At 31.6% G+C, this 19,729-nt stretch overlaps 5 protein-coding genes across 7 annotated transcripts; 3 read left to right on the forward strand and 2 right to left on the reverse strand.

The window, feature by feature from the left end:
* The first annotated feature begins 915 nt into the window (after positions 1-915).
* Positions 916-2,254, forward strand: LOC115882394 (immunoglobulin-binding protein 1). Its single transcript, XM_030900446.1, has 2 exons — positions 916-1,791; positions 1,844-2,254. The coding sequence occupies exons 1-2, from the start codon at positions 988-990 to the stop codon at positions 2,069-2,071; spliced, it is 1,032 nt and encodes a 343-aa protein (XP_030756306.1). The 5' UTR covers positions 916-987; the 3' UTR covers positions 2,072-2,254.
* Positions 2,244-4,316, reverse strand: LOC115882395 (translocon-associated protein subunit alpha). The gene is made up of 6 exons (XM_030900447.1): positions 4,102-4,316; positions 3,665-3,865; positions 3,259-3,383; positions 3,001-3,199; positions 2,750-2,947; positions 2,244-2,674 (listed from the first exon to the last, which is right to left on the reverse strand). Exons 1-6 carry the CDS (start codon positions 4,163-4,165, stop codon positions 2,589-2,591), a joined length of 873 nt encoding a protein of 290 aa, XP_030756307.1. The 5' UTR covers positions 4,166-4,316; the 3' UTR covers positions 2,244-2,588.
* A 145-nt stretch (positions 4,317-4,461) lies between these two features.
* Positions 4,462-6,553, forward strand: LOC115882391 (cell division cycle-associated protein 7-like). Its single transcript, XM_030900444.1, has 7 exons — positions 4,462-4,657; positions 4,719-5,302; positions 5,360-5,516; positions 5,572-5,664; positions 5,720-5,886; positions 5,948-6,185; positions 6,239-6,553. Exons 1-7 carry the CDS (start codon positions 4,652-4,654, stop codon positions 6,356-6,358), a joined length of 1,365 nt encoding a protein of 454 aa, XP_030756304.1. The 5' UTR covers positions 4,462-4,651; the 3' UTR covers positions 6,359-6,553.
* Positions 6,554-6,842: 289 nt separating this feature from the next.
* Positions 6,843-11,315, reverse strand: LOC115882390 (exosome complex exonuclease RRP44). Its single transcript, XM_030900443.1, has 15 exons — positions 11,042-11,315; positions 10,811-10,978; positions 10,587-10,744; positions 10,357-10,532; positions 9,883-10,106; positions 9,715-9,826; positions 9,353-9,660; positions 9,019-9,279; positions 8,852-8,965; positions 8,533-8,798; positions 8,227-8,470; positions 7,892-8,144; positions 7,656-7,792; positions 7,437-7,589; positions 6,843-7,300 (listed from the first exon to the last, which is right to left on the reverse strand). The coding sequence occupies exons 1-15, from the start codon at positions 11,093-11,095 to the stop codon at positions 7,046-7,048; spliced, it is 2,883 nt and encodes a 960-aa protein (XP_030756303.1). The 5' UTR covers positions 11,096-11,315; the 3' UTR covers positions 6,843-7,045.
* Positions 11,316-11,465: 150 nt separating this feature from the next.
* On the forward strand, positions 11,466-19,512 carry LOC115882389 (DNA (cytosine-5)-methyltransferase 1-like). Of its 3 annotated transcripts, none has more exons than XM_030900440.1 (20): positions 11,466-11,565; positions 11,622-12,029; positions 12,086-12,258; positions 12,313-12,721; positions 12,792-13,039; positions 13,092-13,276; positions 13,333-13,574; positions 13,969-14,147; positions 14,209-14,371; positions 14,473-14,710; positions 14,764-14,958; positions 15,582-15,742; positions 15,914-16,016; positions 16,072-16,237; positions 16,320-16,472; positions 16,625-16,752; positions 16,813-16,959; positions 17,415-17,589; positions 17,652-17,878; positions 19,182-19,512. In XM_030900440.1, the coding sequence occupies exons 2-20, from the start codon at positions 11,655-11,657 to the stop codon at positions 19,421-19,423; spliced, it is 3,909 nt and encodes a 1,302-aa protein (XP_030756300.1). In that variant the 5' UTR covers positions 11,466-11,565; positions 11,622-11,654; the 3' UTR covers positions 19,424-19,512. The 3 variants fall into 3 exon arrangements, with proteins under 3 accessions (XP_030756300.1, XP_030756301.1, XP_030756302.1); XM_030900441.1 differs by having other exon boundaries at positions 11,637-12,029; XM_030900442.1 differs by lacking the exon at positions 11,466-11,565 and having other exon boundaries at positions 11,583-12,029.
* Positions 19,513-19,729: the final 217 nt, after the last annotated feature.

The raw sequence follows: 19,729 nt of genomic DNA on the forward strand, positions 1-19,729 counted from the left end.
AAAATATATGTCTAAAATTGCTATTAATCCACTAACTTGATATTTTTAAGAAATTTTGATACAAACATTATAATCAAAGTATATTATATTAGTAACATTATAGGTAAAATCATAGTAAAATGTTACCTCTATCTCCCATTGACGTGTATTGTTCCATAAGACTCGTCATGGTAGTACTTCAATACATCAATACATATAATCAAAACTATTGTTGCCTGTAAATAACTAGAAATTAAATAACTTGAAAGAAATAAAATAATTCTAATAAGTTTAAAACCATTAAGAAAATATCCGTAAATGATAATTTTTAATTCTACTGTAAATATATAAATAGATGTTATTATTATTACAATTTTATATATTCAATTTTATATATCATTCCTTAATTTTAGATATCAAGATAAATCTGAAATTATAAAATTAATTATAGAATTTGTATTATTATTAACACTCAAAAAAAAAATTTCAACTGCAAATAATTCGAAAATAAACTGCAATTTGGCAACATCGACGATGTGCGCTTGCGTAGTATCGATGATCAAATGCAGTAAATATGGGCTTCAAGGTCAGCCACCGGATACACACCTTTACCAAAAAAAGACATAAATGCTCAACCATAGGCCATAGGCAGCTTTTTTTTCTAATTTTTTGGCCACTTGTCTATTACGACATTCAGCCAGCTTAATTTTTATTTTTAATTATGAGCGTTTAAAATCGGACAAATACAGACTCACACACATATTTAACATCCATGTCGGGGGCCAGATTCGAACCAGCGACTTTGTGTCGACTAGAAAGCGGCGCAATCATTTCGACCACAAGGCCGACCCATAGGTAATAAATTCTACGAACCGGCCGGATAGCCCTGGCATCTGTGGCCAATAAATCAAATTACTACTGCTGCTATAACTTTATTATTTTATGCTATAACCATCAACAAACGTTTATTTATTATTTAAAAGTTAGTAAAACAAAATTTCTAAAATAATGAGTGAAATTCAAGAAGACTCGGTAAAAGCACTCCACACTGTATTTCACGAGGGTCTAGATTTATACAACCAAATAACAAACAATAATGCAGCTACCAACAGTCCAGAGGTACAAAGAGATGTTAAAAAATCAATTAAAATTTTTGAAGATGCAACTCGTTTAGTATCCTTAGCTGATATTTTCAGCACTAACGAAAGCATAGAAGAAATCACAACAAACAATATTCAGTATTTGCTTTTGCCAGCATTGCTGGGACTGCTCACTCTAAAAATAACCACAAGAGATCGAAAGGAAGTACTTGACGTAGCCGAAATATATTTCAGAGACTTTTTACAAAGAACCAACGACTACGAACTGAGTAATTATGAGTTTGAGAAAAAGAAACTGGAGAACAACCAAAATAAAACTGAATTTGAACAGATTGAACAAGCTGTAAATACCAGATCCAGTAAGATTCAACGGTTCCAGCAAAAGAAAGAGTTGCAAAGTCAACTGGAAAACCTTAAGAAGAACGTTGAAAACGAATTTGCCGATGAGGATATAAAAAGAAATTATTTCTTGACTATGGTAAAAGTTTTTATACATGATGTAGTGGACGAACTGGCTAGTATCGATATGGAGAAACCTATTCTTGAACATATGGCAAAAATCAAGAAAGATGAAGCACCTAAGCCTAAAAGAGCACCCCCTCCACCTTTAAAACCAATTATTATTACTAGAGATGAGACTCAAAAGGCTATTTATGGTGCTGGATATCCTTCATTACCCACAATGACTGTTCAAGAGTTTTATGATAAAAGAGTAAGTACTAATTATATTAATTCAAAATTTGCAGGTAATTTTTTTATTGTAGGTTGCCGATGGTATTTTTCCAGATCCCAATAAACCCAAAACTGGTCCTTTGAGCTTGCAAGAAGCTGCTTTAGCCGGTGTAGAAATAAACAATGAAGATACAGAAGCCGAGAGTTCGGAGAAGAAAATTGAAGAAGATGATGAAGAAGAAATTCAAAGAATAAGAGCAAAAGACGAATATAAAGATGATCATAGGAGAGGATGGGGTAATAGAATGAACAGAAGTTGAATGCCAAGTCAATCTCAACAATAATAATTTATAAATTTTCTTTAAAATCAATAATTGCAAATACTAATACTAAACAAATCAATAAACCTTTCAGTGTTTTCTATATGAAATTAATAAAAATTAAATGTTTAATCCCAAACTACTTAGAGAAATCAATAAAAACAACACATAGTTAAAAAAAAATCTTTTATTTCTCTTAACTGTTACCATTGTGGTAAATCAAAATATTTACAATGAATATTTATTATAAAAACTGAATCTCTAACAATCTCATTTCACACAAACACTCTTACCCAAACTTATATAAATTAAAGAATCAAACACAACCTGTACAGTCATGAATTACAAAAAAAGTATTTTTTTAAAAGACTCATTAGTGATTGAAAGGAGAAGTTTTATTTGTGAAAGTCCTTTTTCAAATTAATGACATTAATAAATATGTTTAGAATTCATCAATGAATTGTATAAAAAAATTAATCTTAAATTGATCTTATTTTTTTTAGTAAAAATTCAGTCATTACTCTGAACCCTTTGTACGTTTGCGTTGCTTAGGGCTCTGTTGATTTTTGGCAGCTTTTGGTGATTTTTGTGATTTTTCCCTGTCTATAAGTAAAATTGTATATTAAAAAAGTGTATTTTATTATAAATAATAGGTATTAAGTGATAATCAATACTTACTTAAGCTAGCCAAAGTTTGGGCTGGCAACCAATCGTAATCCACATTATTAGGATTACTTGTGCCAGTCTCTACTGGCGCAGCTTTCTTGGTAGGCCTCTTCTTACCAACAGACAGAAGGGTCTGTTGGCCAATGACCAATAGAAGGACTACTCCAGCAGCCAAGAAAACATACAAGAAGAATGTTTCACCATCAAAACCTGTTTGAAAATTAAAGATAATCAAAAAATAAATTAAAAGTATCAATCCTTACCTTCTTCTAACTCAATAACTTGGACTGTTTCATTATAAACTGCTTCATGAAAATCATTACCGGAGATATCATGATAGAGCAAGTTGATGTTCAATCCAAAAGGTCTCCCTGCAAAAGCTTCAGCAGGAATAAAAGTGTAAAAGAACGTTGCTTCTTCAGAGGGTTTAATAATTTTATTGTATCCAATAGCAGAGAAATTCTGTTTTAAAAATGATGTCATGTTAGAAATAAATATCATCAGTATAAAAATAAACTTACTTGAATAAAGAAGTTGAAATCCATAGGATACCTAAAAGAGGCATCAATGGCGTCAACTACAAAGTCCTTGTCCCCACCATTACGGAAACCAACCAGAAATTCGACTGGGGTGCCAGCAACAAGTTCTAAAATAGGTTTTAAAGAGACTTTTTTTTTAATTGGGTTAGGACCGACAAAAAAACCTCAACAGAAGTCCTTTGAGACAGTCCTTTGAGTCATGAAGATGCAAATAAATTTTGCGAAACGTCGACAAATTTAAAACAAAGGACTTTTGTTGAGTTTTTTTTCGATCCTAACCCAATTAAAAAAAAACAGTACAAATTATTTTGGATCAAACCAAACCAAACACTAAAAATTAGTTTTAAAGAGAACCAACCTTACTATGTAAATTTATATATGAACATACCTAATTGAGAGGCCCCTTGTGCGCTAGGTTTTGTAAATAACAACACTGTATCTGCATCTGGGGAAGCTCGTGACTGTGTTTCCTCTTCGTCATCTTCCTCACTTTCTGTAGCTATAACATCCCCTTCCTCCACTTCACCTTCAACATCTGCTTCCTCCTCATCTATCGGGTCTTCTTCAGCGTAAGCCATGAGTTTGTTACCTAAAAAATACAGAAATATTAAGAACTTTTAAGGTAACCTGGTAACCTCAACATATGCTTATTTGATCATGCACATTTAGCTATAACTATTGTATTAAAGCAAAACTCTAGACACACTTAAAGAATTTTAGGAAAATAAGTGGGTCTTTTAGTGAAAGGACTTTGCCACGTAATTAAATTAAAAAAATAGGTCCCTTAAATTTGAAAAAATAATACCAAAAAAAATATTCGCTTACCTTTATCAAACATAAAGATTACCGATGGTAAAATTAACAGAGAAAATAAGAAAAAGTACTTCATTTTTATGGTTGATTTGCTGTACACTAGTTAACAAAACGCTAAGGAATAAACACAGAATTATAAAATCTCGCCGAACCTTCGCAAAAATGTCAAAATTTGGCCCAGCTCGAAACTACGTGGAAGTTCACGGGACACATGGCAACCCCCACCATAAACGTCACGAGTTCTTCTTTAAATATTTACTGGCTGAAAACTGAAAACAAAATCATATATAAAATATGTAATCATATAATCCATAAAAATTGTATTTTGCACTTTTGAAAAAATGATGCAATAGCCTGAAGTTAGCGACATATGACAACCTGCTGACAACTGACACCTGACACTGTGACTGACCCTACCACAAAACTCGTCAAAACCGTTGAATTTAAATATCCTCAAAACAAAAATCTTTTATGTTTTTATATATTTTCACGACTAAATACAGTACTATTTACAATATAACATATAAGGATCCTACAAAATTAATATCATTAAATTTTACTAATGGAGGTATTTAGATTTTAAAACTGTTAAAAATCATGTTGAAAATGACTCTATTTTATAACTCTAGGTAGAAGATATTGATTCTCCAGCGTTTTCACCTGTTGGATCTCCAATTCATTTTAAGGATGTGTCTGCGGAGTTAACTAAACTACGAAAAGAAAGAAATGCTTCTAAACCACCATCATTATATGTGTCATTGGATAAAATAGATCTTGAATCGAAAAAAAACACTAAAAGTGCAGAGAGTGACGATGAAGATAGCTCTGAGGAAAAATATAACGCAAAGCCCATTAGAATTAAGATTTCTTCCCTTATTGGAACTCCTAAAAATATAGTGAGAAAACCTTTAGTTCAAAAATTACAAATTGATGAAATTAATAATAAAAAGCATGCAATACAAGATGCCGAAAAAGGAATTAAAGAATTTCATCAGAGTGATAGTGAAGACTTTGGTGGTAACAGTGATAATGAAGATTCAGTGGAAGAAATTAGAAGAAGAAATATAGAAGCTATGAACACCTTACTGAATTCAATTAGAGATTCAGAATTAGAGAAACAGTTCAAGGCCCAAAACAAAATGTTCATTGCAAAAAAGGAACTACCAAAAGAAAAAGTAAAAAAGAGAAGAAGAGGTGGAGACATCGCATTTCGGTAAAATATTGTTTTTTATAACTTTAACTTTGTATTGTACAAATATTTGTTTTTAAGATTTAATGGTTTTATTCCTTTTGAAACACGCAAATCATCAAGGCTTCAAAATAAAGAACCAGAATATAAAGAAAACGACTTGGAAGATGTATCAGAAACTCTACAAACGACCTACTTGAAACGACCCAACTACCATATCAGTGAATATACCTTGGATGTAAACACACTCTAAAAACAACATGAAATTTTTAATAATTTTAATTCAATTTCAGGACTTAGAAGAAATAGTTGCTAGACCTAGAAGAAAAAGCATAAAAAGGAAGGTAGAAGAACGTATTGTTATTCCAGCAGAGGATGTAACACAAGTAAAATTAGAAACAAATTAATTACTTTTATGTAGTAATCTGTACAAGTTTTCAGGCAATGATAAACAATATTGCTTTGAGAGTAAAGGGCAAGAAATATTCATCAGAGGGAACAACATGTCATCAATGCAGACAAAAAACTCTTGATCAGAAAACGTGTTGCAGGAGCAAAGAATGTACAGGAATTCAAGGAATGTTTTGTGGAGTTTGTATCAAAAACAGGTAATTCTTTTTACTAAAAACCCCTTAATATTTCTATTTTCAAAATGAAATTGCATGAAAGGTATGGTGAAGATGCCGCAGTGGTTTTGAAAGATCCAAACTGGATATGCCCTGTGTGCAGAGGCATATGTAACTGTTCAATTTGCCGAACCAGGCAGGGTAAAAGACCTACGGGTGTCTTGGTGCCTGTAGCACAACAGCAAGGATTCATAAGTGTCAGTCATTTCCTGCAAAATTTGAAAGGATATGGGGATAAACCGGAAGAAGACTATAATTGGGAAGAAGAGGATGATATTGAAGTAATTACTTATTTTTTTAAGTAATATTTTATAAAAAAAACATGTCTTTTTAGGATTTACTTGGATTTTCAGAAGATGGCTCGACAATGCACTTGAAGGATTTAAAACCTGAAATTTTTGACTGCCCCACTTGCTTTTTTGGTCAAAAAACTAAAATCAACAAAGTCCTTTAAAGTGTATATAATACCTTTATTATGTTTTTTTTTCATTTGTTATTGTATGATTCTTGATTTTCTACAACCCAACTTTTGTATTTTTGTATTAAAAATAAAAATGTGCTAAAATAATATTAATTTTTTTAATGACTAAAGAATACAAGGACATATAACGCCCATATACGGGCTGCAGCAGAATTTGTGAGCTTGGACGCCATTTTTTTTTGAAGATAACGAATGAGTCATCAGCGACAACTTTAGCGATTTTTAATAGTTGGTTGTGTGTAGTGAACTTTATATAAACTTTATTAGAATGGTAATTTGTTCAGCTTTCAAGTGTAAAAGGCGCAATAATAAGAAAGAGTTACGTTTTATAGGTAAATAAACAGTCCACTACACCTTTTTAGCGTTTTTTTATTGAATTCCATAATTATTTTTCTGATATATGTACTTGATATGTGCTATACGTCGATACTAGTTTTGTACCTTTTGTTAACATTTGTTTTTTTCGTAATTAATTAGTATGATACCACCGGATACACTAGGCGTAGTGAAAATATTTATCAAAAATATAAATATCGCTTCAAGCGGCTATGTTAAGAAAAATATGTGCCACGGCACTGTTTGGAAGAATGGTCACAGTTTAGTCTCGGGTGCTACTTATCCTTGTATTCTTTAGTCATTGAATTTTTTAATTACAAAAACTTATTTAGGTTTATTTTTCTTGCTACTTTTCGAGTTCTCGCTCTTTCGTTTTTTGTTTATTTTTGGAGTGCTGTCAACATCCATTTTATTACTTTCAAGCTCATTCATTGGTGATACACTAAAGCCTTCAATAAATGGTTTAACAAGTTGTAATGTGAATTTTTCGTGTTGAATATTGGTTGAATCCAATTTTAAGCGAACAGTTACTGGGTCAAAAGTGTGGAGCACTACATTACCAGCCCGCTGTGTTTGGTCCTAGAAACAAATAACAATATTTTCTAAAAGTATCTACAAGTCAAAAAAAAAGGGAAATAAAGTAAAAGAAAAAAATTAAGAAATAAAAAAACTGAAGAAAACACAGTGAGTTACAAAAAAACAACTTTTTTCTTACCTCTTCATTGTATTCAAACAAACTTTCTTCACCTTTTTTAACCAGATAAAGTGTACATTCTAAACCATACTTTGGAATTAATATTTGTAAAGCATTTTTCCTCACATATAAAATGTACCCCTCCTCATCATTTAATTTGCCTTTGAAGAACAACTGCAACAAAAAAAATATAATTTTGTTCCATTTACAACCCAATTATATTAAAATAAAAATGATTACATGTGTATTAAAAGCTACTGAAGCCCTCCCTGCATACTGTGCCATTCTATTTCTGTAGTTCAAATTCTGACATAAATCCGTAGTTTTTTGTTTGTCTAATAAATCTGGGTAAGTGCAATCAGAACCACAACTCACAGCTAAAAATTTCAAATTTGAATTGAATTAAATATAAAAAAAAATAAACAAAGATATGCAACCAATAATACGCTGCTATATAACCAAAACCAGACACTCACCTAACAGCCTGTGAACGATAACATCAGCATATCTTCTGATAGGAGATGTAAAATGGGTGTACAATGGAACAGCCAAGCCATAATGGAAGTAATCTTCTTTTTGTAATGTCCCACTGGCAAAATACACCGCTTGCAGCATGCATCTTGTCGCTAACATCCTTAACATTGTGTTCAGATACGGATTGTCATGTTTAACTGCATTGTCTAAAGATGTGGCTAAGTTTTTTCCACAGTCAATTTGAATATCAAAACCCTAGGAAGTTTCTGCATTACAATACACAGGCAACCAAATATACATCACTTTCTCAAAACCTTTAATATAAATGTTCACTTACCAAATGCTTTCCTGCTTTAACCAAAGGCTCGAAATTCGACGCGGGTGGCGTGGGATGTCTTCTGAGCATCGCACAATCGGGGAAGTCCTGTAAAATCTTCTGGGCCACACTTATATTAGCCAATAACATGAATTCTTCAACCATTGAGTTGGTTTCAAACATTTTCTTCGCTTCCACATCCAGAGGCTCCATAGTTTCGGAATCCATAAGGATTTTAACTTCCGTCGAAGCCAACACTAAAGCTCTAAAAATTATAACTGATTTATTAGTCAACCAGATACACATGAAATAAATTTAAAAGCTTACCCATTATCCAGACGTCTTTTTTTCAAAATTTTCGCTAATTTATTCAGATTTCTCAAAGATTCAGCCAAAGAATCAGTCTTAGTTTTATCGTCGATGGTTAACTGAGCTTCCTCATAAGTCATAGCTCTCTTTGATTTAATAATACTTTTGTGGAACCTGGTATTCAGTATATTTGCTTCATGGTCCATTTCCCATATACAGGAAAAAGCAAATCTTTCTTCACCACCGCGTAAGGAACATAAATTTGAACTCAATAATTCTGGCACCTAAAAAATTAGTTTTTTCATAGAAAAAATTGTAAGTAAGTTTTTTTACTAACCATGTCAATTCTTTTATTCACTAAATACACAGTTGTAGCTCTTGAAGCTGCTTCTAGATCAATTGCAGTTCCTGGTCTTATAAAATGCGAAACATCTGCTATATGTACTCCAACCTACCAAAAAAAATATAATAGTTATAAAAAACAGAAAAAGTAATAAAAAAAACCTCTAATTTTCCATCAACAGGTCTACAATGTAGAGCGTCATCAATATCGGTACATCCTGGTGGATCTACAGAACATATATCAATGCTCCTTAGATCTACACGTTTTTTTTCATCTTCTTCTGTGATAATCCATGGCAATTTTGGCAAACAATTCAACACTTCTTCAGAAAATTGACTATGGGGCACATCATGCTCCAGTAGAACAACTTCATTTTCGGTTTCTTGACTGCCTATTCTACCTAGAGCTCTCACAAAATGACCCTAAACAAAGATAAAACAGTACTTATATATCAATAAATAAAATAATTCTAAGTAACAGTAAAACAATACTCACATGTGGATACCTAGAATATCTTGGCCAGGAATCAATAGTCACAATAAACTTCTGAGATTTCAAAAATTCCCCTTGCCGTGTTTCTATTCTGATTTTTGGTATGGATCGATCGGCAGGTACAAATATTTGGAACAAGCCTTCAGAAGCACCTTGTAATATGCCACAGTACTGTCTCCATTTCCTCCTTATAATGCCTACCACTCTACCAGTTGGTCTAATCTCAGAATTATTTTGTGTAATTTGTGATTTCTTTAAAGCCTTCTCTTTCTCTTCAACATCTTCAATATTTTCTCCTGACACTCCTTCATCTAAAACCAAGAGTCTTAAGGTAACTAAACTAGAATATATTCAGCAATAGTTACCTTCCAATATTATCCCACTGGGACAAACCCAATCATCTTTTTTAAAGATTTTTACAGCCACTATATCTCCATCAACAGCCCTATTCAAACCATTCCTCCCTTGTAATAATACCTAATTTATTTTAAACTTAAAAATGTAGACATTAAAATATAAAAATATACACTTACTGAGTCCTCATAACCTTCAACATTAACAAATCCTTCTAGAAAGTTGTCTCTTGATGCCCTAAAAGTCCCTTGATGCAAAGGGCCTTCTTTGACACCTTTTAGTAATTGTCCATGTGATAAATGAGGTGGGAAAATATCAATTCCCTCTTTGGGACCGTGATCTTTTCTAGATAACTTATCTTCTAGCAGAGAGCTACTATCAAGATGTTTTACGTAATCAGTTACTAAAAATAGAGATTAACAATATATTGTAGGTATACAAGAGAAAGTGACCAAATCCAAATTTTCATCAATTTAATTTTTTAACAATATTTCATCATCACGTTTTTACAAAAAAAATAACCAACACCATTTTTTTTTGTACATAAACTTCACAATGTGATATTACACAATTGTTCAAGTCCATATGTAAAAAAAAACATAAAATACATGGAAATAATCTGTATACCAATGATATATTTTAAGAAACCCTACTTGAACAAGCTGGAATATTTTCTTCAATAGCTAACTTTCTGTTATTATTATCATCTGTAATAAACACAAATTTTGCTTCAGGAAGATGATTAATATACCAGGAACAGGCTTTTCTTATACATCTATCATTATAATCGTTTATTAGTTCTCCTTCTGATTCAAGTAAATATGTATCCCTAAAGTAAAATACAAAATATTTAAATATTCATAAAAAAATATTTTTTTCTTACTTATGATGATCATTAATAAAAACATAAAAATGTCGGCTTGGATTTTCAATTATAGCATTCAGTTGCTTATAAATCGGTAAACTTCGATGTTTTACTTCCTTTAGTACCGTGTATAAAATTATTACATTGCAAATAAAAGGTTCTTCCAGTACGTCTATCTGAAATTCATGTATGAAAGGACTCCTGGCAATTATTCAAATATTTCGGTCTCAAACTGATATTACCTGGTCTAAAATTATATTGGTATCCAAGATAATAAAATGGTTGAATTTAAATAACGAACATTTATTAACGTGTGCAGAAGATAAGTTGCTGGTGGAAACATTTTTACACTTATTACAAGTGGGAACTCCACAGTAGATATCATCTCTAATGTAGTGTTCTCTAACGTTCTGCGAAAAAAATACATGGTTAATGTAAATAAGAAAGAGAATACACGATATAAAATAACGTACCTTAAGGAAATTACCAATTTTATTCTTTTTAATAAACGATTTTGTAGTAAACATGTTTAAAAACAAAAGAAAAGAGGTTAATTATTATTACAAAAATCTGTTCTTAAACATTTATAGTTGGCTAAGTACCTCAGGGTTTACTTAGCCAACCAAACAACTTTAGGCGTAAATAAAAATCTGTGGTCATTCCTTCTTTTTTTTAAATATGGTTACACGTCATGGTCGCATTTAGCCAGCTCACTATTAACCATCTACAATATTAACTCTTTAATGTGGCATGTGGCTGGTTCGATTAGTACTCGAGGAAGAATGGTATCACAAATGGTATGGCCGGCCCGCGGATCGGATTCCTCGTAAAAAAGAGAGGGAAGAAAGAAATCTTAACCAGATCTTAACCTAAGTTTCTTAAAATTTATGGCGCGAAAATTATAGAACTGAAATTTTTTTAAGGTTTTTTTTATTAAATGTGCCGTTATAAATTAAATACAATAAGCTTTATGTGTTTTTAGCATTAATGTAATTTAGTAAGTATAATAAAGAATTAATTTTTGTTTTTTAACAGTTCTTGTGGCTCTTACAGTTTTTTTTAATGTAGTGTGTAATATTTTTTATAATGACTTTGGAAAGTATTGAATGTTCCCTAAAAAACGAGCCTGACTGCTCTAATCGAATCAATAATGATTGGGGAAATTGTAACAATAACAACAACAATAATAATAATAATGATGAACCAGAGGAAAACTCGCCTAAACGGTCAAAAAGAGAAGTTTCTAACAATAACACAATCAACCATATAAAGTTAGAGTCTACAAAACCAACTAATCAAAGATGTAATCTTTGTAAACAAAATTTAGACAGTATATCATTCTATAATGGCCATCCAAATAACTCAAACGATGAATTTATTGCGTTGACCGATGAAAAATTGTCTGTATATACAGGCAAAGAGGACATGTTCAATTATCATGACGATTTTCCAACGCATAAAGTATTTATTATAGAAATTGTTCCTTTTTGTTCAGTTTTTTTATAATTTTATTGTAGGTAACACATTTTAGTGTATATGACGAGAAAGGACATTTATGTCCTTTTGATACTGGACTAATAGAAAAGGATGTTTTTCTAAGATTTTCAGGATACTTAAAGAGAATTGATGATGAGGACCCCAATATTGAAAATGGAGTTCCTGCTCATGATTTAGGTCCAATAGTTGAATGGTACATATATATTAATTTAAAACCACTGAACTTCTATAAAATCATTCCTTTTAGGTGGACTGCTGGATATGATGGAGGTGAAAAATTACCAATAGCTTTTACAACACAGTTTGCTGAATATTATTTAATGGAAGCCTCCCCAGAGTATTCTGCAATTTTTACATCAATTCAACTGAAAATAAAATTAGTTAAAATAGTAGTTGAGTTTTTATTAGATCACACTTTAGACAATCCGAATTATGAGGACTTAGTTCAAAATATTGACAATACAGGAGAATACGAGTCAGTGGAAGATACTCTCATACAAAATGCTCAATTTGTTTGTGATCAGGTGCTAAATTATGATAGAAACGCACCTGATGATGAGAAACCACTAATATCTTTACCCTGTATGAGATCTCTTGTAAAATTGGCCGGTGTTACATTTAAACAACGAAAAAGAGTACTGAAATTAGAAAGCAAGGTGAGTTTAGTGAAGAGTAAAAGTTATTAAAATCATTAAAACAGTTTTTTGTGTCTAAATATTATTATAGGGGATGAAAATTAGTTCAACCAGACAGCCATGGACCAAGTCAGTAACAACAGATTTTGTAAGGGAATTTTTTGAAATGATTTTTCCTGAGCAAATGGACAACAACAATGAGAAAAAAGCCCCCAAAAAACAAAGATGTGGGGTTTGTGAAGCATGCATGTCCCCAGATTGTGGAGAATGCAATTTTTGCAAGGATATGTTAAAATTCGGTGGACCAGGACGAATGAAACAATCATGCAAGTCAAGAAAGTAAGTTTTTAATTTTATCCAAAATCAGAAAAAAAATAATTGTAATTTTAAGATGCCCAAATTTGGCAATTGCCAACGCTGAATTATCTGACAATGAAGATGAGGTTGAAGAAAAAGGTGTTGTAAAAACAAAAATAAAACATTGTTCTAAAAAAATAGTTCACAAAAACATAGAATGGGAGGAAGAATCTCTTGTTACATACAAAAATCAGAAATGTTATTCATCTGTGATTATAGGTTGAAATTGTTGTATTCTAACAGGATAAAATAGTCTAAAAAACATTATATTTTAGATGATATTAAGATTTCTGTTGGTGATTTTGTTACGTTGAAATCAGAAAATCCTACTGAGCCACTTTGGGTAGCAAAAGTGGTCTACATGTACGATAATCTACCTCAAAAATTCATGTTTCACGGACTACTCTACTGTAGAGGCAGTGATACTCTACTGACTGGTACTGCCGATCCTAGAGAACTGTTTTTAGTGGATAATTGTGAAGATCTACCTTTAGGGAGTATTTTGAGAAAAGCAAATGTATTAAATTTGTGATGTTTACAGGACAGACAAGTTTTTGTAGCTAAAAACCATAAACTACCAGACTTTAGAAGACCCAATCTTCCTAAAAAGCGCCATTATAATGACGCTGAAATGAGATTTTACAACTTTAGTGGTATAAAAATGTATTTGAATCACCCTGTATAGTTATGATAATGTTTTTAAAACGTCTGAAAACGTGCACTACTATTTCCTATATAGTTTGTAACAAAATTAGGTAAAAATTTCAAATAGGAAACCTGATATAGGGCTTTTTGTATCACCCTGCATTGAGATTAAATTTTCTTATTGATTGTTAGACAGTCTAGCTACAAAAAACTCTTGCCACCCTGTATATATAGAGTAAAAAAAATAAAAAATCTGTTTTTTAAAGGTTGAATATAGGGGAGTCCCAGAAAATTGGTGCGAACTCGGTGGGCTTCACAACTCTGAGCCACAGCTGGACGATGATGGAGAAAATTTTTATTTTCGAAAAAGATACGAAAGTGATTTTAGTAGATTCGTTGACATAGATAACAGTGAATTAAAATGTACAGAGTGTATTTCTTGCAAGTAAGTTTTAAAATTGTATTTTAAATGTTTTTTTTTCTTATAGTAAAAATGTAATTTCTAGGCGTGCTAAGGATCAAAGAAATTCAAACATTCCGCATTATGATAGCGAAGAAAAAATAATAACTTGGCAAAATGAAATTTATAGAATCGGTTCTGGAGTTCTTCTAAACCCGGATGTTTATGATCTTAATGGTGACAATGCGTCTGTTTCGTCGTCTAGTTCTGTAAGTACAGTACGATCGAAAAAAAACAGCGTTAAATTGGCATTGAAATATATCCAATTTTTTGCGAAATTTTTGCCACATCCTCTATTTTTTTTCCTTAGAAAAGCGACCATGTAGATGAAACAATATATCCGGAATATTACAGAAAAAAATCGGATAACGTTAAGGGTTCCAATCTTGATACACCTAAACCTTTTGTTGTGGGAATCATAGAAAATATTTCAAATAAGAAAAAAGACATTTTTATATCAGTAAGAATATTTTTACGGCCTGAAGATACAGAAAATATATTCTTATCGTCCAAAACTTACCTAACCCAAGTGTATTATACAGACGAAGGTAAAAAAATTTCCTTATTTCTTAGATTTTTCTTCCAAATTGTATTTTTTTAGTTGTAAATGTTTCGTTTTCTGAAGTGACTGGGAAATGTTATATAGCCTTTGCTGAAAATGTTGTTGCGGCACCAAAATGGTCTATGGCCGGCCCTTTAAGGTTTTATTTTGAAGAGATGTTTTTAATCAAGACCAAAGAATTATGTGAAGTGCCAGTGGATGGTAGAAAAATTGGTACTATAGGAAAAGGCAAAGGTAAGCATATTAAGCCCCGTCCACACATAACGTTTTACCTGTCGGGTAAGACGGATTAAAAACTAGCGTGTACACTGGAAGTTTTATCTGCGATTTTATCAAATTATAGCATTGTGTTTAAAGAAGGCTGAAAAGAAAAATCATGGAATTGTACTACAAAATTGTATTCATGGATTAAATTTAATTTGTAAAAATTCAAAACTAACTGTGAAAATAGTATCGTTTGGTAATAAAATCATTAAATATTTCAAAACAATTTTGTAAAATTAAATTATTTTGTGAAACTATCCAAAAATATTAGATTTTTAACAATCCAAATTTTTACACACAAGGTTTCGATATGTTTTGACTGAACAGGTATGACTGACAGGTAAAACGTTATGTATCATGGTTATGTATAGACGGGGACTTTATACTTTTCTAAAAATTAAAAAAAAAATATTTTTTTCCCTCCAATATATAGTTCTTACATAATTAAGACTTTAAATTATCCACACGGAACCCAGTAAAAACGTAACATTATAGTATGAATGAGTTTTCCATATGACATGGTGCAAAAAATTCATCATACTAGTTGACTTTTTGCACTTTTTTACACAGTATAGAGGGTTTTTATATTTTAGGTGGCAAATCAAAAAGTAAGGTGTCTAGTGTTAAAAACGGGGAAGTTCCACCAGAATGGCCCAAACTGGACAAACCACTAAGAGCTATGGATGTTTTTGCTGGATGTGGTGGATTATCAGAAGGCTTGCATCAATCTGGAGTTTGCGAATCCAAATGGGCTGTAAGAATATTTAAAATCGGTTTATTATGACATTTTAAATTTAGAAAATTTTGCCACTCCCTGTATAAATATTCTCAATTTTTGATCAAAGAAAAATTACTTGGTTGAATTTTTTTTAATAATTTATTAAAACTTTGATTTCTGTAATTTCTTGAATATTTTTAATTTTAGATTGAATTTGACTTGGCCGCTGCTCAAGCATTTAGACTGAATTACCCAGACACAAAAGTATTTTCCGAGGATTGTAACAGTATACTGAAGACTGTTCTTGAAGGTCCGTTTTTATACTATTCTTCTGTAATTTTATTTTTTATTTTGTATTTTTGTAGGAAAGGGAGGTGAGAAAGGTTTACCTTCTAAAGGGGATGTAGAAATGCTGGTTGGGGGACCGCCATGTCAAGGCTTTTCTGGAATGAATAGATTCAACGCAGGTCAATATTCGCGATTTAAAAATTCCCTTGTTGCTACTTATTTGGGCTTTTGTGAATACTACAGGTATAATAAAAAACTATTTTCTTTTAATATATTGTTTGACAATCAATTAATAGATATGTACATACATTATTTTCTATTTTAGGCCGAAATATTTTATGTTAGAGAACGTGAGAAATTTCGTTTCATTTAAGAGGGGTATGGTTCTAAAACTTACTGTTTCGTGCCTGTTGAAAATGGGGTATCAAGTATCTTGGGGTATACTACAGGCTGGGCATTATGGAGTCCCACAGACAAGGTAAGAGAACTTGGGTTATCATGATAGAATTTTTTTGACTAGTTTTTTTTTAAATTTCTGTAAGTATTTGCAGAATAATGTTATAACCAACTATATGTGAGGTATTTTTTTGCAATTCTTTTTAACCTACTTTTTTCCATTGACTATTAAAGGAGAAGACTTATTTTAATGGCGGCAGCCCCTGGCTATATCCTTCCTAAATATCCTGAGCCGCAACACGTGTTCAATAAAAGAGGCACACAGTTATCTTTCATTTTGGACGATTTTAAGTACACAAATGGTACATTATAATTTAATTCCCTCAAATACATTATTTTTTTGTGATATTTTTCTCTTAAAGGCTCAAAATGGACTGAATCAGCTCCTTATAGAACGATATGCGTTAGAGACGCAATGGCAGATTTACCCGACATTAAAAATGGAAGTAATAGATTAGAAATACCTTACAACGAAGATCCGACATCACATTTTCAGAAATTAATGAGGGGTAAGTAGAACAACATCCTAAAGCCCCATGTACATATAACGTTTTACCCGTCAGGTAGACGGACTAAAAACTAGCGTATATATACTGAACGTTTCAGCTGAGGTTGATTAATTATAGCATTGCGATTAGTGATGTTGAAGAAAAATATTATACAATTTTACTACAAAATTGTATATATATGGTTTAAATTTAATTTGTAAACACGCAAAACTAATGGTAAAACAAGCTTGTAAAATTCCATTACTTTGTGAAACTATGCAAATGCATTTTAATTCAATTCAGTTTTTTGTCTACATACAGGGCGTTACTTGGTACGTTTGGACTAAACAGGTAAGACTGACAGGTAAAATGTTATGTGTAGACCGGGCTTTAAAGTATAAACAAAATTTACAATACAAAACTAAACATTAAGTTAATTTAATAAAAAATAAATTTTTCAAAAAAATTAAATATAGGTAGTGAAAATAATGAGTTGGTCAGAGACCATATATGCAAAGAAATGTCTGCTATGGTCGAAGCTAGAATATCTCAAATACCCACAGCTCCAGGGTCGGATTGGAGAGATTTACCAAATATTTCCGTAAAATTAAATGACGGAACTATGAGCAACATCTTACTATATCCATACAGGTAACCTCTAACATTATTCTTTAATTTTTTTCTTTAAAAATGCATTTCTGTACAAAATTTAGATCAAAGAAGCAAAAATCATCTGATCCACCTCGAGGGGTTTGCGTATGCGCTAAAGGGGGCCCATGTGACCCCACCGACAAGCAAAACAACACACTTATACCATGGTGTTTGCCTCATACAGCCGACAGACACAATAATTGGGCTGGATTGTACGGTAGATTAGAATGGGACGGATTTTTTGGAACTACTATTACTAATCCAGAACCCATGGGCAAACAAGGAAGAGGTATATATAACTATTTTATATACTTAAATTTTAAGTAAGGTACAACTTAATGCAAGAGAAAATATACACAAATATTATGATCTAAATAAAGGTCCTATATACATTTCAGCTGGCTATTTATACTTAAAACACAATATTAACTCAAAAGTAGTTCAAATGTACCATATCTTTTTCTAAATATAAGTGCGTGGCCCCACCAGGCGTACAGGGTAGTGTAGTGTAGAGCGGAGAGGACCGCGAATCGTTTAACTGCATTAAAGTAAATTGAAGTGGCTCCACATAAAGCGAAGTGTATTGCGGATTGACGCGTATTTACTCGCTGGTTGAAATTTTTGCGCGTACTGTTACATGCGTAAACGTATTAAGACTTAAAATCCGCCCGAAAACGCGCGACATGGGCCACTGTACGCACTCCTCTTGGCAGTATGCTTCGCTCTACGCGTCCAGCTATGTTGGCCCCGGCCTAAGCAATGATTGAACAATAATAGTTGCTTTAAAGTAGTTCAAATGTAGAATATTATTTTCTGTGAATATGAGTAATGCCTTAATAATGAATCGAGTTTCCTTAAACGTGGGATGGGCAGGTAACAATCTACAGCATGTCCCCGGATTGTCTTTGCAAGAGGAAAAACTTTTTTATTATTGACATTTTGAGAAAAATTAATATACTTCATGAAAATTTTTGCTTATTCTAAAATGGTTAATCCCGTTTATAATTTTTCAAATTTCCATGCCGCTTCGTTAAGTTGAAAAGTCCGAAAAACCAAAAGGTGTTTATGGTAATATAATTTAGTTTTCATTTTTTAATATATGTATATTGTTATTTATAGAATTTTAATTAACGTCATATTTTTTGCTCTTTTAAAATGTTAAAGAAGCAGAAAATTTATTTAGTTAAGTGCTACGGAAAGAAATATGATACTTTAACAGCATCAAAAAATATGACGTTAATCAAAATTAATAACCATCTATCAAAGAATGAAATCGAAATTAAATTACCATCATATTACCATAGAAACGCCTTTTAAATATTAGGACTTCAACAAAAATTCAACTATATTTTCATGTTTTTTCTAATTTTCTCTAAAACGGTATGGAAATTTGGAAGTTTAAACCTGTGGTTTAAACGGGATTCACAATTTTGGAACAAGCAAACATTTTTATGAAGAAGGCGTTTTTCTCAAAATGTCCATAATAAAAAATGTTTCCTCTTGCAAAGACAATCAGGAGACATACTGTAGTTTATTACAGTAAAATATCTGTCAAATATAAAAGAAATATCGCATTTCTATAAATTTTCCAGTGTTGCATCCTGAACAAAACAGGGTTGTCAGCGTGAGGGAATGCGCTAGATCGCAGGGATTCCCCGATAGATTTAAATTCAACGGGAAGATTCTGGACAAACACAGACAAGTTGGCAACGCCGTACCACCGCCGATGGCACGCGCCTTAGGAAAAGAAGTGATAAAAGCCTTAATACAAACGGCCAATGTCAACAGCAAAAAAGAGATGCAAAAAGAAAACATTCTTTCTGTAATTTTTTAATTTTTTTTTAGGAAGCTAATCGAACCATTGACTATAGTACAAGTTTTTATATGTATTATACAGAAATAAAAAATGATTTTTTGTAATAAGTTGTATTTATTTTTTTTATACAAAAAAATTAAAATGAGAAAAAAATATATTTTTTCAACCTAATGAGTTGTATTTATTTATATTTATACAAAAAAAAAATTAAAATGAGAAAAAAAATATTTTTTTATTTATTTTGTAACAATAAAGAAATACACTATTCTTTTGTTTTATACAAAACTTCTTTAACTAAAGAAAAAATATCGTAAAATCTAAAAA

The sequence above is a fragment of the Sitophilus oryzae genome, unplaced genomic scaffold (genome assembly GCF_002938485.1).
Source record: "Sitophilus oryzae breed Bouriz unplaced genomic scaffold, Soryzae_2.0 scaffold_177_pilon_pilon, whole genome shotgun sequence".
NCBI lineage: Eukaryota > Metazoa > Arthropoda > Insecta > Coleoptera > Curculionidae > Sitophilus > Sitophilus oryzae.